This window comes from Brassica oleracea, chromosome C6 (genome assembly GCF_000695525.1).
Source record: "Brassica oleracea var. oleracea cultivar TO1000 chromosome C6, BOL, whole genome shotgun sequence".
NCBI classification, from domain to species: Eukaryota; Viridiplantae; Streptophyta; class Magnoliopsida; order Brassicales; family Brassicaceae; genus Brassica; species Brassica oleracea.
Genome location: NC_027753.1, coordinates 6,439,363 through 6,455,670, shown reverse-complemented (window position 1 = coordinate 6,455,670; position 16,308 = coordinate 6,439,363). Strand labels below are relative to the sequence as shown.

The 16,308-nt window shown below is 36.2% G+C and overlaps 3 protein-coding genes and 1 pseudogene across 4 annotated transcripts; 2 read left to right on the top strand and 2 right to left on the bottom strand.

The window, feature by feature from the left end:
- Window positions 1-3,125: 3,125 nt before the first annotated feature.
- On the top strand, window positions 3,126-4,978 carry LOC106300040 (xanthoxin dehydrogenase). Of its 2 annotated transcripts, XM_013736090.1 has the most exons (3): window positions 3,126-3,524; window positions 3,938-4,738; window positions 4,803-4,978. In XM_013736090.1, exons 1-3 carry the CDS (start codon window positions 3,481-3,483, stop codon window positions 4,804-4,806), a joined length of 849 nt encoding a protein of 282 aa, XP_013591544.1. In that variant the 5' UTR covers window positions 3,126-3,480; the 3' UTR covers window positions 4,807-4,978. The 2 variants fall into 2 exon arrangements, with proteins under 2 accessions (XP_013591544.1, XP_013591543.1); XM_013736089.1 differs by having other exon boundaries at window positions 3,938-4,978.
- A 709-nt stretch (window positions 4,979-5,687) lies between these two features.
- LOC106300039 lies at window positions 5,688-9,167 on the bottom strand. Its single transcript, XM_013736088.1, has 4 exons — window positions 7,915-9,167; window positions 7,659-7,834; window positions 6,866-7,089; window positions 5,688-6,794 (listed from the first exon to the last, which is right to left on the bottom strand). Exons 1-4 carry the CDS (start codon window positions 9,029-9,031, stop codon window positions 5,936-5,938), a joined length of 2,376 nt encoding a protein of 791 aa, XP_013591542.1. The 5' UTR covers window positions 9,032-9,167; the 3' UTR covers window positions 5,688-5,935.
- Window positions 9,168-10,099: 932 nt separating this feature from the next.
- On the bottom strand, window positions 10,100-11,556 carry LOC106299406 (annotated as a pseudogene).
- Window positions 11,557-14,626: 3,070 nt separating this feature from the next.
- Window positions 14,627-16,302, top strand: LOC106297324 (protein FAR1-RELATED SEQUENCE 4-like). Its single transcript, XM_013733589.1, has 2 exons — window positions 14,627-16,209; window positions 16,293-16,302. The coding sequence occupies exons 1-2, from the start codon at window positions 14,627-14,629 to the stop codon at window positions 16,300-16,302; spliced, it is 1,593 nt and encodes a 530-aa protein (XP_013589043.1).
- Window positions 16,303-16,308: the final 6 nt, after the last annotated feature.

Genomic DNA, 16,308 nt, shown 5'->3' with positions numbered 1-16,308 from the left:
ATATATATACATATATATTTTAAATCTTAATGATTAATTAAATTAGACTTTTACTTATATGATTTTGTAATCATTTGTATTTTGTCATAACAAAAATTTTAAACCATGGATCGCAAAATTTGAATGTGAGACTTTTAACAATTTTAGTAATTTATAGTCATTTTTTAAAAATCAAAATATAAAATATACAGAAAAATCTAAATTTTTATAATATGGTTATTTTGTTTTTTTAAAGTTATTTTAATAGTTTTAAATTAAACAAATTTGATAGAAGATACATTTTTTTTATCAGATCTTTTTTATTCAAAATCATTAATTGTCATATATACTTTACCCACATTAGGCAATTCCGTAATCTTTATTTAAGGAAATAATAATTGACATTAATAATGAATTTATGTTTAGTTTAATAAAAAGTTTATTATATAATTAGATGGACCAACCTATTTCTCTAGTAATTCTAAGAATCATATTAGTGATGACATGTGGCTACAAAAAGAAGTTGTAATGTTTCACAAATAATATATAGGGGATACTATAATAAAAACTGCGCCTTGCGCAGGGTGAGTTTATTTGTATATGTTATCGATAGTTTCTTTTATATATTTGATCATTTTATTTATATATATATCTCATTTTTGTATTTTAAAGTCGCTTTTAAAAAACAAATATAACATATAAGGTTTCCTCATTTTTGTAATTTAAAGTCATTTTAAAAAATTTTGTAATTTAAAGTCATTTTAAAAAATTCAAAATATAACATATAAGAAAAAATCTAATTTTTTATATTATATGGTTCATGTGATTGTTTATTTTTTTAATAATATAAAATTAAACAAAATGAAGAATGATGCAGAAATTGTTATCAAATCTTTATTATTCATAATAATTAATCGCCATATATATGTAAATCATATTAGGTAATTTCGTAGCTTTTATTTAGGGAAATAATACACACTTCTTATATTTTAGGTTAATATAATGTTCTCTAGTGGACATTAAACAAAATATGACATAAAAACCTTATATTTTCCCTCAAACACATTCTTGAAAAAGTGAACATTATTGTTTTCACAGTTGAATTATTTTGACTTTTATCTTCCATATGGTTTTGAAAGCTTTCAAATCAACCATCGAATTGATACATGTCATTTTAATGTTTTTAGTCGTATACTTAAGGAAAACTTACATTTTTGTAATTTAAAGTTGTTTTAAAAAATTCAAAATATAATAGATAAGAAAAAATCTAATTTTTTTATTATATGGTTAATGTGATTGTTTAATTTTTTTTTAATAATATAAATTTAAACAAAAATGAAGAAGGATGCAAAAATTATTATCAAATCTTTATTATTCATAATCATTAATTGTCATATATATGTAAATCATATTAGGTAATTCTGTAGCTTTTATTTAAGGAAAGAATACACATTTCGTATATTTTAGGTTAATATAATGTTCTATTGTGGACATTAAACAAATTATGACATAAAAACCTTATTTTTTACATCGAACACATTCTTGAAAAAAATGAACAGTATTGTTTCCACAGTTAAATTATTTTGACTTTTATCTTCCATATGGTTTTGAAAGCTTTCAAATCAACCATCGAATTGATACATGTCATTTTAATGTTTTTAGTCGTATACTTAAGGAAAACTTACATTTTTGTAATTTAAAGTCGTTTTAAAAAAATTTAAAATATAACATATAAGAAAATTCTAACATATAAGGTGTCTTCATTTTTGTATTTTAAACTCGTTTTAAAAAATATATATAACTTATAAGGTTTCCTCATTTTTGTAATTTAAAGTCATTTTAAAAAATTCAAAATATAACATATAAGAAAAAATCTAATTTTTTTATTATATGGTTAATGTGATTGTTTATTTTTTTTAATAACATACAATTAAATAAAAATAAAGAAGGATGCAAAAATTGTTATCAAATCTTTATTTTTCATAATCATTAATTATCATATATATATGTAAATCATATTAGGTAATTCTGCAGCTTTTATTTAAGGAAAGAATACACACTTCTTATATTTTAGGTTAATATAATGTTCTCTAGTGGACATTAAATATATAATTATGGAATAATGTGACACCATTAGATTAAACTATACTTTATATTAGATGCTCTAGAATTCTTTGAAATGAAATTTAGAAGGCATTTAGAGTACCACCTAGGATTTGGAGTTTTTTTTAATTAATACAAAATTAAAGTTCTACTGTTTCAAATGCTTCTCAGTTAATATATAAGGGATGCCGAGATATGAAAGTAAAACCAGCCTCAAAACTTATTGATTTTTTTTCTATAAAATTAATATTTACACATATTTAATTATTTAGTACTTAAATAATAATATTTATGTCAATGATTACTACGCTGTAAAGTTCTAAATATAGATATTTAACAAATAAATAAAATAATAATATAATAATGATTATTTCAAGCCATCAGATTTTAGGAACTGTAGTGAAAGTGAGTGTTTTTGTTCTAAAAAAGGAAACTAAAGTGAATGTTTAGGGGGTGTCTTTAAATTGATTTAATTTATAATTTTAAATAATTTTATATAAATTATAAAATTTAATCTAATTTTTGTTAAATCATTCTAAACTTTCATCTAAAACCATATAAAATTTAAAATTTTATTTACTTTTAACTAAAAAGTTTCATCCGACCAATCTAAAATCAGTTAACATTTTTATAACCCACAACTTAAAATATTTAATAATAGTGAATTTCATAGTAGTATATGAAATGTTAAATTCAGTGACAATAAATTTTAAACAAGCTTTTCAAATTCATGTTTAAATAATAGTAAATTTGTATTTTTAGTATAAATGACCTCAAATTGTAAAAAAAATATGTTCAAGACCAGCCGTGTATAAAATAAAAGTTTATTATATGCCCTAAACACAAATAATTTGGTAATTTGATTCGCGATGAATCAACTTGTAAAAATAAATCTAAAACACGTTTTTATCTAATGGGCTTAAGGCCCATACCAGGACATAGCAAAGCGGGGTGGGTCCGTCCGGGTGGTTTCTGCACATGGTCTCGACTCTTGGCTTTATCTTTTGATTAATAAAGGCAGAGTTGCCGAGGATAAACGCAACTCCGAGTAAGAAAGTCACAAGAAGAAGAATAAGAAGAACTCAGAGTGTTCTCTCTCATCTTTCTCTCCATTTGTCGCCACAGATTCAACTCGTGGGCCAACAAATGGGCTTTCTTTCTGTAGTCAATGATATATATATATATATATTTAGATTCTTCTTTTGGTCTTTGACTTGTGTGGGTGGGTGTAATTAAGACTCGGATTTGTACAAAAACGTGTCAGAGCTGATCTAACTAACCAAAGCCACAGAGAGAGATATAGAGAGTAGAGAAGCGTTTGAGTAGGGTTTCCAAGAGGCGCATATTAAGGAGAAGAAGAGAGAAGAGAGAAGATCAGAATCTATCATCATCATCATCATGTCAACTGAAAACATTCAACATTCTTCTCTCCCTACTCAAAGGTCTCACCTTTTCACTTCTTCTTTTTCATCTCTGCTTCTTATATTCTCTGAATGCTCTTTTATCAGTTGCTCTCTTTCGATCTTCATTTAATTATTTATTTGAATTCTGAATTTTATATGCCGTGTAGTCAATTTTCCAGTAACAAAATCGAATGTATTTTCATTACACTAGTGTCTTTTGGTCGGATGAACAACAGATTTGAGATCTGTTCAGTTGTGTTTTGTCTGATTCGGATGTTTTCTATCTCATACCGAATCTTTTGATCTCTATTGGTTTCGACTTTCGATCTCTTCGGTCTTTAATAATGAAGTTATTATTATTATTTAATTATTGATAAAATAAATATTATTATAATTATTATAGCACATTGATATGAACACTTTCAACAAGCGTGCGCCTGTATGAACAACAGGCTTTTGGGTAAAGTGGCGTTGATAACCGGAGGAGCCACAGGGATAGGCGAAAGCATCGCTCGTCTGTTCCACAAGCACGGTGCCAAAGTCTGCATCGTCGACGTCCAAGACGATCTCGGAGACAAAGTTCTCAAAACTCTGTTAGCCAACTCGGAGGAGTCAGCTTGTTTCATCCACGGTGACGTCACACAAGAAGACGACATCAGTAACGCTGTTGACTTCGCCGTCAAGCGTTTCGGGACACTTGACATACTCATCAACAACGCAGGAGTAAGCGAAGCACCGTGTCCGGACATCCGCAACAACAGTTTAACCGAGTTCGAGATGGTCTTCAACGTCAACGTGAAAGGAGCTTTCCTAGGGATGAAACATGCGGCGCGTGTGATGATCCCCGCCAAGAAAGGCTCGATAGTCTCTTTATGCAGCGTTGGCGGCGTTGTCGGAGGCGTTGGTCCGCACGCTTACGTCGGCTCCAAGCACGCGGTTCTAGGTTTGACTAGGAGCGTTGCGGCAGAGCTAGGACAGCACGGGATACGCGTGAACTGCGTTTCGCCTTACGCGGTTTTGACCAACCTCGCGCTGGCTCATTTGCCTGAGGATGAGAGGACGGAAGGCGTGGTCGCTGGTTTCAGGAGTTTCGCCGCTGCGAACGCGAATCTGAAAGGTGTTGAGTTGACGGTTGATGACGTGGCGAACGCGGTTTTGTTTCTGGCTAGTGATGAGTCGCGGTATGTGAGTGGAGATAATCTGATGGTTGATGGTGGGTTCACTTGCACTAACCACTCCTTTAAAGTTTTTAGATGATCGTTTTTTTAATGTGCTCATGAATGTTGTGTTAGTGTCAATGTGTGTCGAATAATATAGATGATCGTTTTTTTAATGTGCTCATGAATGTTGTGTTAGTGTCAATGTGTGTCGAATAATATAGCTGTGGAGCTTGTTGTTGTGATTTTGATTTTTCTCTTTATGATTGCTATTTTAGCACTTGTAAAGAGTTTTTACAAAGTCATGGAAGAAACATATTTGTTTGTTGTGTTACATTTGCTTTTAGAATAATTAATGCTCTTTACTAAATACTTATTTGATTTATTTGAACATTAAGTGAAATCAAACATACAATTATGTCAAGACTTTCAACAGAATATGTTTAGAATATACTCTCTGTTTCATATTAAGCGTCATTTTAATATTTTGTTTTTTTTGTTACAAAAAGAGTGAGTGTCATTTTAAAATTCCAATGCAACTTCTACCTCAATAATAAATAAAAATACATTGATTTTATAATTAATTTTATTTATCTAAAATAATATTAGTCATTTCAATCATTTTCTTAATATGTGTAAAAAATGTCACTTTTGCATTTTTTACGAAACGAAGAGAGTAAAATAATTTTGGTTGATTTTAATATGTTATTCGTTTATAAGCAATTTCCCATAAAATGTTCATTTTTAATGGAGGACATTCGGAATACTTCAAAAACATTAGAATATTCAGTTATTACTTATTTCTAACCTAAAATTTTCAAGTTTAAAATTATACTTTTGAATATTTTAATGATTTTAAATTTAAATATAACTAAATATTAAATTTTTATAATATTTTGAATATTCATTCAGATTCTATTCAATTGTGATTTGATTCAATTACTTTTTTATCCAAAACCAAATTAAATCTCCTAATTTGGTTCAGCTCTTTAGCCTCTTTTGGTTCCAGATAATGTGTCCAAACCTACGTAGAAGTACTGTATAATAGGTTTGCAAATAGTCATTACAAAGATTTATCCCTGTACAAAATTACAACTGCAACACTATCAGTACTAAGACTCTTATTAACCAAGAACGATTCACTAGGAATCAAGTCTATAAATATATCTCAGACGTAACAAACCTTATAAAACCCCAAAACATAATATTTTTTAAAGAAACAATGATAACTATATGCTATAAGCTGTATATGGGGGTACTGAAAAATTCAGACCAAAGGAAAAAACAAAGACATCACTCTGCTCTTACATCGGTTCTTACCGAAGTTTGTCCCTGGCTTGATGATTTCTGATGCCTTTCGTTTTGGCTTTGCCGCTGAGTCACATACGCAACAACCGCTCTATACATACCCGAACAGGAATATGCAACCTCAGACATTGCCTGAAACAGCTCGGGAAGACGAGTTCTAAGACTAGCAATAGACTTCTCTCTAACTTGTTGGCTTTGCCTTTGGTAAGCCTCTTCCTCTTCCTCCAACCTCTTCTTAATCTGCTCCACGTTGAACTGCCTCACGACAACCTCATCCTTATGCTCGTTGTCCGCTTCAGACCCGTCCGCATTCATATCCTCAGGCCCTCTCTTCTGCATGTACTTATGGTACCAATCCTCAAACTGCCTGATCTTCCTCCCCAGCTCCTTCCTCGTCTCCCCGCACCTATCCCTCAGCTTCATCTCCTCCTCTTGCTGCTGCATTATCGTGCTCACAACCGCCGCGAAATTGATGATCGCCGTCCTCGCCATCTCGTCGGGGATCTTGTCTAACCGGTCGTACCAAATGTGGAGAAGCTTCTGTATAGCGGGGTTTGGGACACGTGGCGGCGAAGATACTTTCTCCTTGAGCGTGCTCTCTATAGGGATGAGATTCAGCTTCAGCCACCCGCCGAGTGACTTTATATACATCTTTTGATTGTCTATCATCCTGCAAAACTGCGTGTGCCACTCTTGGACCACGGCCAGGAGCTGGATGGTGCGTTCGTGGTGGTGATCGTTTGTTTCTTTAACCGCCTGCGATATGTCTAGTGATTTCAATACTTTGGAGATCTCGGCTTGTCTCTGGTGATGCATTTGCATCATCTCCCACATCTTACCCATTCTGTAACAATAAAAAAAAAACTCAGAATCATATCGTTTAAAAGATCATAAGGAATATGATTTATAACTTACGCCTCGACGAGGTGGAGGAGCTTGACGTAGAGTTGTTCGTCTCGAAGACGGTTGATCTCTGAGACTGTGGAGTCCATGGACTGCATGTCGACGATGTATCGTGTATGCAGCTGACTAACTGCTGCTTTGGCTCTCTCTAGTGAATCTGAGTGGCCACCTCGCTTCTTTACCCGGTTTAGATGAGCGACCTTTCTCTGGTACTCGATCTTCATGAGCTCACCAGACTAAATACAACAAAAGTTTATTCCAAAATCAAACTTCCAATGTACACATTAGTGGTGGGAGTTTGTCCCGAACCGAACATGCTAAACTGCACTGAATTTTTCGGTTCAAGTTTGATAGAATTAAAAATGGTTATAGGTGCGGTTCGGTTTAGTTCGGTTTTCTATGTTTTGCAAAAACTGTAAACAAACCATACTGACCCTAACAAAAATTCCGAACCTAAATAACCGAACTAATCGAAGTAACAGAATTTTTTTAACCAAAAACTCGGTTAATTTCAGTATAATTTTCATTAACCGAACTATCTGAATGCTAAATCGGTTTAATGCAGCCAAATATTGTGCTAACCGAACTAACCAAAAACCAAATAACCCGAACCGAACTAACCGTTCAAACCGAATCCGCAGGCCCTTAACAGACGCATCATCTTTTCTTTTTTTTTTGGTCAAATAACAGACACATCATCTATGCTAAGATTTACCAAAGGGGACTAAACATGGCTGCAAGAATCTTTCCTCAAGAGACAAACACAAGCAATAAAAGGAGAGATGTTTGATATATTTTTTTTTACCTTAACTTCGTCGTAGAGCTTCTTCTCCCATGCTAGCAACTTGTCAAGAACAGTAGCATGAGTTTCATTCTCCTCAGAATCAAAATCATCTTTCCCAACATCAGTATTTGGTAATCCTCTAAACGATCTGTTCCATGTAATAACACGCATCACTCTAGCAGAGTGATCAATATGGCCTACAAAACAAAAACACATGATCATTAGCTAATGATAGAATCTTACTGGAGGATAGAGATCACTAACTAACTAACTATACCTCTGTTATCAGCAAAATTAGAGTGGTAATGGAGCCTGGTGGCTTCAAGCATCTTGGAAACCTCGTGTGCACTTTCAGAAGCTTTCAAGAAATTATCATCAAGCTCATTGAATACATTAGCCAAGTTCGTCGCCGTCGCCGTCGCCGGAAACCTCCCTCCTCCCCTCCTCTCTCCGCCGATGGGCTTCTTCATCCCTCCTCTAAAGTTAGCAACTTTTTCAAGCTCCACACTCGGTTCCTCCACTCTCTTCGGCCTTTCCTCGACCACGGGAGGTTTCCGTTCAACCACCGGCTCATCCTCCTCCTCTTCTAGTTCATCATCTTCCTCTGAGGACGGTGAAGCTGGCTGAGGAGGCGCAGGTTTGGCCTGCGGAGGAGGAGTGTCTTCTAAGGTAGTTCCAGGTATGTTCTCACTCGCGAAGAAGTAATCGTACACCAAGTGCTCTTGTTGCTGATGCTGACGTGGCGGTGGAATCGGCCTTGGATTCGCCGCCATGGATTGAGGCAGAGGCGGAGGAGGAGCTTCTTGGTTATGGTGGTGGTGGCGATCGTCATCAATCATCGGCCTGCCTCTACTGCTACCACCGCGGCTCTTCGACTTCCTAACCAACCGGTCGTGATTCTCCACCTCGGAGTCATCGTCGCCGTCGTCGTCCTCCTCAATTATAGTCCCGCTGAGTCCACTCCCCGACGGACCGCCGGATCTACCGTTCATCTCCGGCATGGTGGCAGCCCTCTGGAGAGGAGGCGGCGGCGGAGGAGGCGGCGGCGGGAGGGTATCCGGCATAGGCTGAGGGATCTCGCCGGCGGCGGAGGAGGACGACGCGACGGAGTTAGAAATCGCGGCGGCGGAGGAAGGCGGAGGAGGAGATACGGCGGTGGGAAGAGAGGAAGCTGCGGCGGCGGCGGAGGAAGAGTGGTGGTGATTGGAGACGAGAAACTCGCCGTGAGCGTAATCGGAGAGAGCGGCTCCGGTGTTCTTGAGGGCCATGGCGTAAGCGGAGTGCGCGGCGGCGAAGGCGTTACGGGCGACGACGGCGTCTTTCATGAACTGTTTGCGCTCTTTGCAGCGAGTAACGGCTTCTTCGTTCTCGATCTTGGATTGAGCACAACCCATATCTTCTTCTTCCTTCTCTCTCTCTCCAGTTACAGTTTCGGATCGATCTAATCAAATCACAGGACAAAAGAGATACGAGAGAACAAAAAGTTGAAACTCGGGGGAGCTTTCGAGTTAAGTTTTGTAAGAATAATTGAGGAAGGTTATACGACGTCGGTTTAGTGGTCAGAAAAGGCAAATTAAGCTTTTCTTTTCTTTTTTTTCTCCCTTGAGATTTCCATTTGTCGTTCGGCTACTCTTGGTAATGACGTGGACAAAGTTAAAGGTGAAGAACGAATATAACGTTTTCACTTTTAAAATTGTTTTCTTTTTTGCATTTTTTAATTTGGAGGATTCAAGCCTAAGCTAAACTAATCTCTAGGATTTATGGATGAGCCCGACCAATATTTTGGCTATTAATCTAACTTTGCTACAATTCAAAATCTGATTACTAACGACAAAATTTATTTTTAAATACACTAAACATAGGTTAAATATAGAAAAGGCTATTGTGAATTTCATGGAAGCTGTTTTGATTTTTGCTATTAATCGAAACGTTTCCACTACTCAAAAGTCAAAATCATGGAAGTTGTTTTGTTTTCTAGGTGTGTAAATTACTAAATTTTATGGAAGATAAGCAAAATTAAATAAGCAAAGGTGGTTTATAATTAAATTGTCGGAGAAGATGCTTTTCATGGGACCCATGGGAACAGTTTAGGTTCATTTTCTGTAGATCCCGGCTTTGGCTTCACCATCCTTGTTCGCTGTCGTCTACTTGTCAAGCATACGAAGAAGCTTTATGCTTAATATTCAATCGATAAAACTAGTACAATGCTTTTGTCACGAAAACAAAAGTATAATCATATTCATTCTATTTTAAAATGTATAATGTTTTGACTAAAATATACAATAGTTAAAAAAACAAACTATTTTCTTCAAAAAATTATAAAAATTAAATACTAAAGTTAAATAATAATCTTAATTCAATCAGTTAAATAAAGAATATAAATGTAATTGATCAAACATTTTTCAACTAGTATACTATTTTCAAGCTAACAACGATATATACTTTACATAGTTAATGAATTCTAATTAGCTAATTACAATTAGAAGCCCTTATCTCCGGCGAAGAGCTGCAAGCCGAGCCACTACATCATCATAATCCAAGAGCTCAGGTCTCTGAAAGGACGACGTTCTATCGTTCTTTCTTGTTGAAGACGCTTCATTTTCGCTGCATTGTGGCTTAAGTAACCTCGAGTTTTCTTGATCTGTACTCTTCTTCTCCTCTTGTGTTTCCTCATCGTTTCGAGCTCCTGGTTTCGTGTCTGAAGGAGAAGATTATTCCGTAAGGCAAAATCTTCTTCTTTTCAGTGTCTCTTCTTGGAGAACCGAAACTTGAGTTTGAAGTCGAACTTAAACTACGGTTTGACAATGAATCTCTTGTCCAAGCCTGTGAAAGAACCGACTCATTCTCACTTTGATCATTGACAATACTTTTCTTTCTCTCAATCTTCGGATCATCAGCTCCTGTCTCGACCTTATCCTCAATCTACACATATTTTCCAGACATTAGAACAACAAAGGCTGAGAGTTTGGTAGGTAGGTATACAAACTTACTTGCAGAGCAGAAGTTTGTCTAAGCAGCAACAGGTTCAAAGCTGTAGGATCCCAATCAATCGAAAACTCTTTTGCAATGTCTTTCACTGTTTGAATCCTAAGCTCACGTGATGGTCTTCTTCGCAGTTCAGTTTTATCAACGAGCTGCAAGGTTTCAAGAAAGATAATATATTGTCAATACATGCAAGAAGCAAACCCTAGACTATTAAGTGCAATAAACCAACCTCGTGATTTACAGAAGAAGCACTGAAATTTCCAAATCTACGTATAAACACGGCCCGCTGATCCTTAAGTTCAGGAACATCAGGAACCCATGCAGCTGCATATATCAAAGAGGAAACTGCTTCTCTGCATTCTTCAGGACATTCCCTAAAAGGAAACCAAAATAACATTGAGAGCTTTTGTAGTGAAAAAAAATTAAAAGGGAAAAAAGTTAAGAACCTTTTCTTCAGCATAAGAGAGAGATTTTCTGAGATACAATCGCAGAATCGTTCAAGGATGTCATAACACGATATGATTCTAAGCTCTTCAAGTAATACTTCTGCCTTGGATAACATGTAATTAACAGATTAAAACCCCTCAATAACAGAGGAAGCTTATTAGGGTCATGATTATAGAAAGAAGGGTAAGTGAGTTCTTACTCTTCTATAAGCATCATAATCAAGGCCATTCTTGAGAAATTCCACAATGTCCATTTTCAAAAACTTAATCATTGCAATCCTTCTTTTCCTTACTATTTCTAGCCGAATCTTCATGTAACTTGTTGCAGATTTACTGTATTTCATTTCAACAACAATAGTTAATGAAAATACCTCAACACTCATTCGGCAAAGAACAAAGAAAGCTAACCATTTCTTGTAGAATTTGGGTTTGAAACACCTAAGAAAGATTTTCATTTTTTCGATTCTTGAGGCAGAAAAAATGGTAAAAATCCAATGCTTTATATGCAAATCTGAAAGAATCAACCGGTGGATTAGTGACTAGAGTCGAAGTAATTCTCAGAATCAGAATATGACAAAAGCTATGAAGCAAAGAAACGAACCAAAAAGTTTCTTCTGAAGAGACTAAAGAGAAAAGATAATCTATTATCCAAAAAAAGAATTGACTTTTCTTGAAATGCCTTTCTTTTTGGTCTTTTATTTATTCTATGTAGCTTAGTGAGCAAGTTCAATTAATTATCCAGAGCTACTTGGTTTACAAGCACTTTAGCTGTAAACTACCAAGAAACATCGTTGTTGGCTCTTATCTTATCTTTCTTTTTGTATTAAAAAGTAGTTAAACAAAGAAATGTCCTAAGATTCAGTTCTGTAGTCAAACTAAAAGTGTTTTATTGGGACTTATGTTAAATAAGTACCCCACATCTAATGGCTGGACCACATGAGAAATCATTGTAAGCATCTATGGCACATTCAATTCTTTTTTTTTTTATCAAACAACAGCTTTATAAATCATTAGTCCCCATTGCTGGAGAAATTGTTTACATTAAGCAATAACAAAGCCAAACCGGCTAAAACATATGCTGCTACCATAGCAAAGCAAAGCAATGAGATATAACACCATAAGATAGGAGCAAACATAACACATAAACAACACATAATGTCGCTGAGCAGTCCTCGAAACTCAACGCCAATCGTGCTAAGAAGTGAAATGAAGCTTTGGGAATTGGAGAGCACAAGTACTGGTCTAACGCCCGGGATTGAAACCGCAACAGAAGCAGCTTTAACAATCAGAAGTTCGGCATCACAAGCAGAGGCGACAAAGCACCAAATGGATGAGCCTATTCTTGGCACATTCAATTCTAAGTACAAGAATATTAAACCAAGTCCATTACTTCATCGGAAGCAAAGTAAACCAACTTAAGAAGAAGAGGGAAATGCTAAGGACTTTTGTGTGTTCTAGCTCTTTATAGATTTTTTTTTGATCAAGTTCAATACATTGTGCATAGTGACTCGGTTCACATGTTAATAGTTTTATTTGTAAATTGGGTCAAAGCTAATATACAGGATGGTATTTTATTTGGGGACTAACTCCAAATGCCCTTATGGAAAAAAATTCATTCTTCTTGTCCCTTCTCTTTTCCCATTATCCCTTTGTCTTTGAATTCCCTATACTAACCTTTCTTTCTTTAATATATTTCTTCTCCACCTCATTAATTCATTTAATTTTTCAATTAAATACACTCAACCAAACACAACAACCAAATGGGGTCCACAAACAACCTTAACCAATCAGATTTACCTTGGCCCACATGTCTTCATGTTTCCTCTCCTCTCTCCTCTGTCAGCGTGAAGAGCTCTTCTTCCTCATCCTTCATTGGCGATTTTGAAGCTTTAACATCAGGTAATTCTTGTCCGTTTTTCATGAAATTTTGTGTGAAATATCTTTTAAATGTTTGTGTAAACCATGGGTAACCTAAAAAAGTAAGAATTGATGAAAATTTGAAAGAGAAAAAATGAATTTAAAAACTGTGTATATGAATTTCGGGTTTAATTTATGTCCGTTTTTGATTAAATTTTTGCTGGAATACTTATAAAAATAAGTGTATATATCGGCTAGTGTAACAAAAGAAAGGTTGAATGCAAATTTTAAGAGATTTAAAAGGATTTTGTAAACTGTATTTATTGGTTTTAGGGTATATTTTATGTACGTTTTGAGCCCGTTTTGATGATTTCTTCGGTGTAATTTCATTAATATGAATTATATAACATGGGTAATGTAAAATCCGAACAAAATCGGACTAAAAACTTGATTAATTTGTGCAAGGATAATTTCTGGGTATTACTAAGATAACCCGTTTTACTAAGGCAACGTGGTATTACTGATACTACTGGTATTACTATGTTTACAAATATTACTAGTATTACTGGTTTTACTATATATATAGTATTGAAAAAATTAGTATTAGTAAGAATGCTAACAGTAAAATATTACGTGAGAATTAAATTTAAACTTCTTAATAATGCTAATTCTAATTATAATTCATTTTATTTCAGGAAAATGCAAAATCCGCATTGTACAATCATTTGTTTTGATTATGGAGGATATTATATTAAAGATGGGGTTGAAATGAAATGGATTTCGGGAGATGGTGACGGGAAAGATGAAATTCACACTATTGTGTTGAAGAAATCAGTGGATGAGATCACACGCTCTGTTTTGGTTGAGCGTATTTGCAGAAAGATAAAGGTAGATGACTATAAGATGGAAGCGAAGATTAGTTACTTTCCAATGGTAATGTATTCGAACAAGCCATCATATATCTGGGAAGATGAAGACGTTTTTTGTTATCTAATGCAAGTAAATCAAGAGAATTGTAGAAGTGTTCTACATGTGGAGTTCAACAAAAGGGATGATGACACTGATTTCTATGGCAGTCTATCGGATAGAGAGGCTACTGAAAGAGGGGCTACTGATAGAGAGGCCACTGATAGAGAGGCTACTGAAAGAGGGGCTACTGATAGAGAGGCCACTGATAGAGAGGCTACTGAAAGAGGGGCTACTGATAGAGAGGCCACTGATAGAGAGGCTACTGAAAGAGGGGCTACTGATAGAGAGGCCACTGATAGAGAGGCTACTGAAAGAGGGGCTACTGATAGAGAGGCCACTGATAGAGAGGCTACTGAAAGAGGGGCTACTGATAGAGAGGCCACTGATAGAGAGGCTACTGAAAGAGGGGCTACTGATAGAGAGGCCACTGATAGAGAGGCTACTGAAAGAGGGGCTACTGATAGAGAGGCCACTGATAGAGAGGCTACTGAAAGAGGGGCTACTGATAGAGAGGCCACTGATAGAGAGGCTACTGAAAGAGGGGCTACTGATAGAGAGGCCACTGATAGAGAGGCTACTGAAAGAGGGGCTACTGATAGAGAGGCTACTGATACAGAAGCTATTGATACAGAGGCTATTGAGACAGAGGGTGGTGATGAAGAAGGTACTGAGAACGATGCAACTGATAATGAAGGTACTGGTGGTGTGCTTACACTTTACGAAGACATTGAGATGCATGAGAATGCCACCGAAAGAGAAGCAGGACCCTCAGTTGAAGTCACACCAGTTGTCTATAAGGAGTGGGATGATGATATGGATTTGGTTTTAGATCAAGAATTTAGAACCAAGGAGGAAGCGCAAACTCATATTCAGGCGGCGTCACATGTGAAGTGTTTTGAGTATGAGGTAATTAAGTCGGATACTAAGAGATATGTGATAAAATGCCGAGGAGCCAAAGAAGGCTGCAAGTGGTTTGTGCGTGTTGCAAAGTTAACGAATTCAGATCTTTGGTCAGTTAGAAGTTACATCAAGCAGCATAGATGTTCTGTTGTTACCACAAGAACACTGCCTAATAGAAGGAGAGGCACACAACAAATCGTTGCATCTATCCTGGCCCAAGATTATCCTGGAAGTTTTGACACACCACGTCCCAATGCTCTGATCGATTTGGTTCATCAGAGAGTTGCTGTGGAAGTATCATACACAACGGCATATAGAGGAAGAAGACTAGCTGCTAATAAAGTGCGCGGAACTCCTGAAGAGAGTTATTCTTTATTATATTGTTATATGCACATGCTGGAGCAGGTGAATCCTGACACAATAACTCGTGTGGTTGTGGATGAGGGCAAAAAATTTAAGTATCTGTTTTGGGCTTTGGGAGCTAGCATAGAAGGATCCCGCGCGATGAGAAAAGTCCTCGTTGTGGATGCAACACACCTGAAGACTGTTTATGGTGGAGTGTTATTTGTTGCGACTGCTCAGGATCCCAATCATCACCACTACCCAATTGCGTTTGGTGTTGCTGATGGTGAGAAATATGAGAGTTGGCTATGGTTTATGGAACAGTTGAAATCAGTGATATCGGATCTCCCTGGATTGGTGTTTCTTTCGGACAGAAACAAAGGCTTGATCAAGGCAGTACATCAAGTGTTCCCTCAGGCCGCTCATGGTTATTGTATATGGCATCTGTCTCAAAATGTTAAAGGCTACGTCCGTAACAACAGAGAAACATGTGCATTTAAGTTTATGGAGTGCGCACACGCTTATACAGAGGCGGAGTTCTTGGTCCTTTATAACGCTTTTGGCAGAAAATATCCTAGTGCAGCGGAGTATCTTGAGAGAAGTTGTGAACAAAAGAAATGGGCTAGATGTTACTTTGAAGGAGTTAGGTACAATGTTGACACCACCAATTCAGCAGAATCTTTTAACGGTGTTATTAAGGACGCAAGAAAGTTCACCTTACTTCCAATGTTTGATTTTATCATTGGAAAAATTGCTAAATGGTTTAACAAGCACAGGAAAGAGGCAGCTGAAATGCCACCCGCACTGAAGCTTGTGCCTATAGTGGAGGAGGAAATGACTAAAAGATGTGTTGATGCAGGGTTTCTTCGGGTTGATGAGTTAAACAGCTTCCATCTCGAGTACAGTGTGCATGGTAGTGACGGGAAGCGTTATACCGTGGACATGGCTATGAACATGTGCACCTGTGGGCAATTTGATAAAGACAAATATCCATGTGTTCATGCAGTAGCTGCTGCCACATTCATGACTGAGAAAGCGGGAAAGGAACTCCATCTATCTGAGTATTGTTCTAAGTACTATTTGGTAGAGCAATGGGCTTTGGCTTATCACCGGACAATATATCCTGTTCCTCATATGTCTGATTGGGTTATACCAGAAGAAATTAGAGCAAA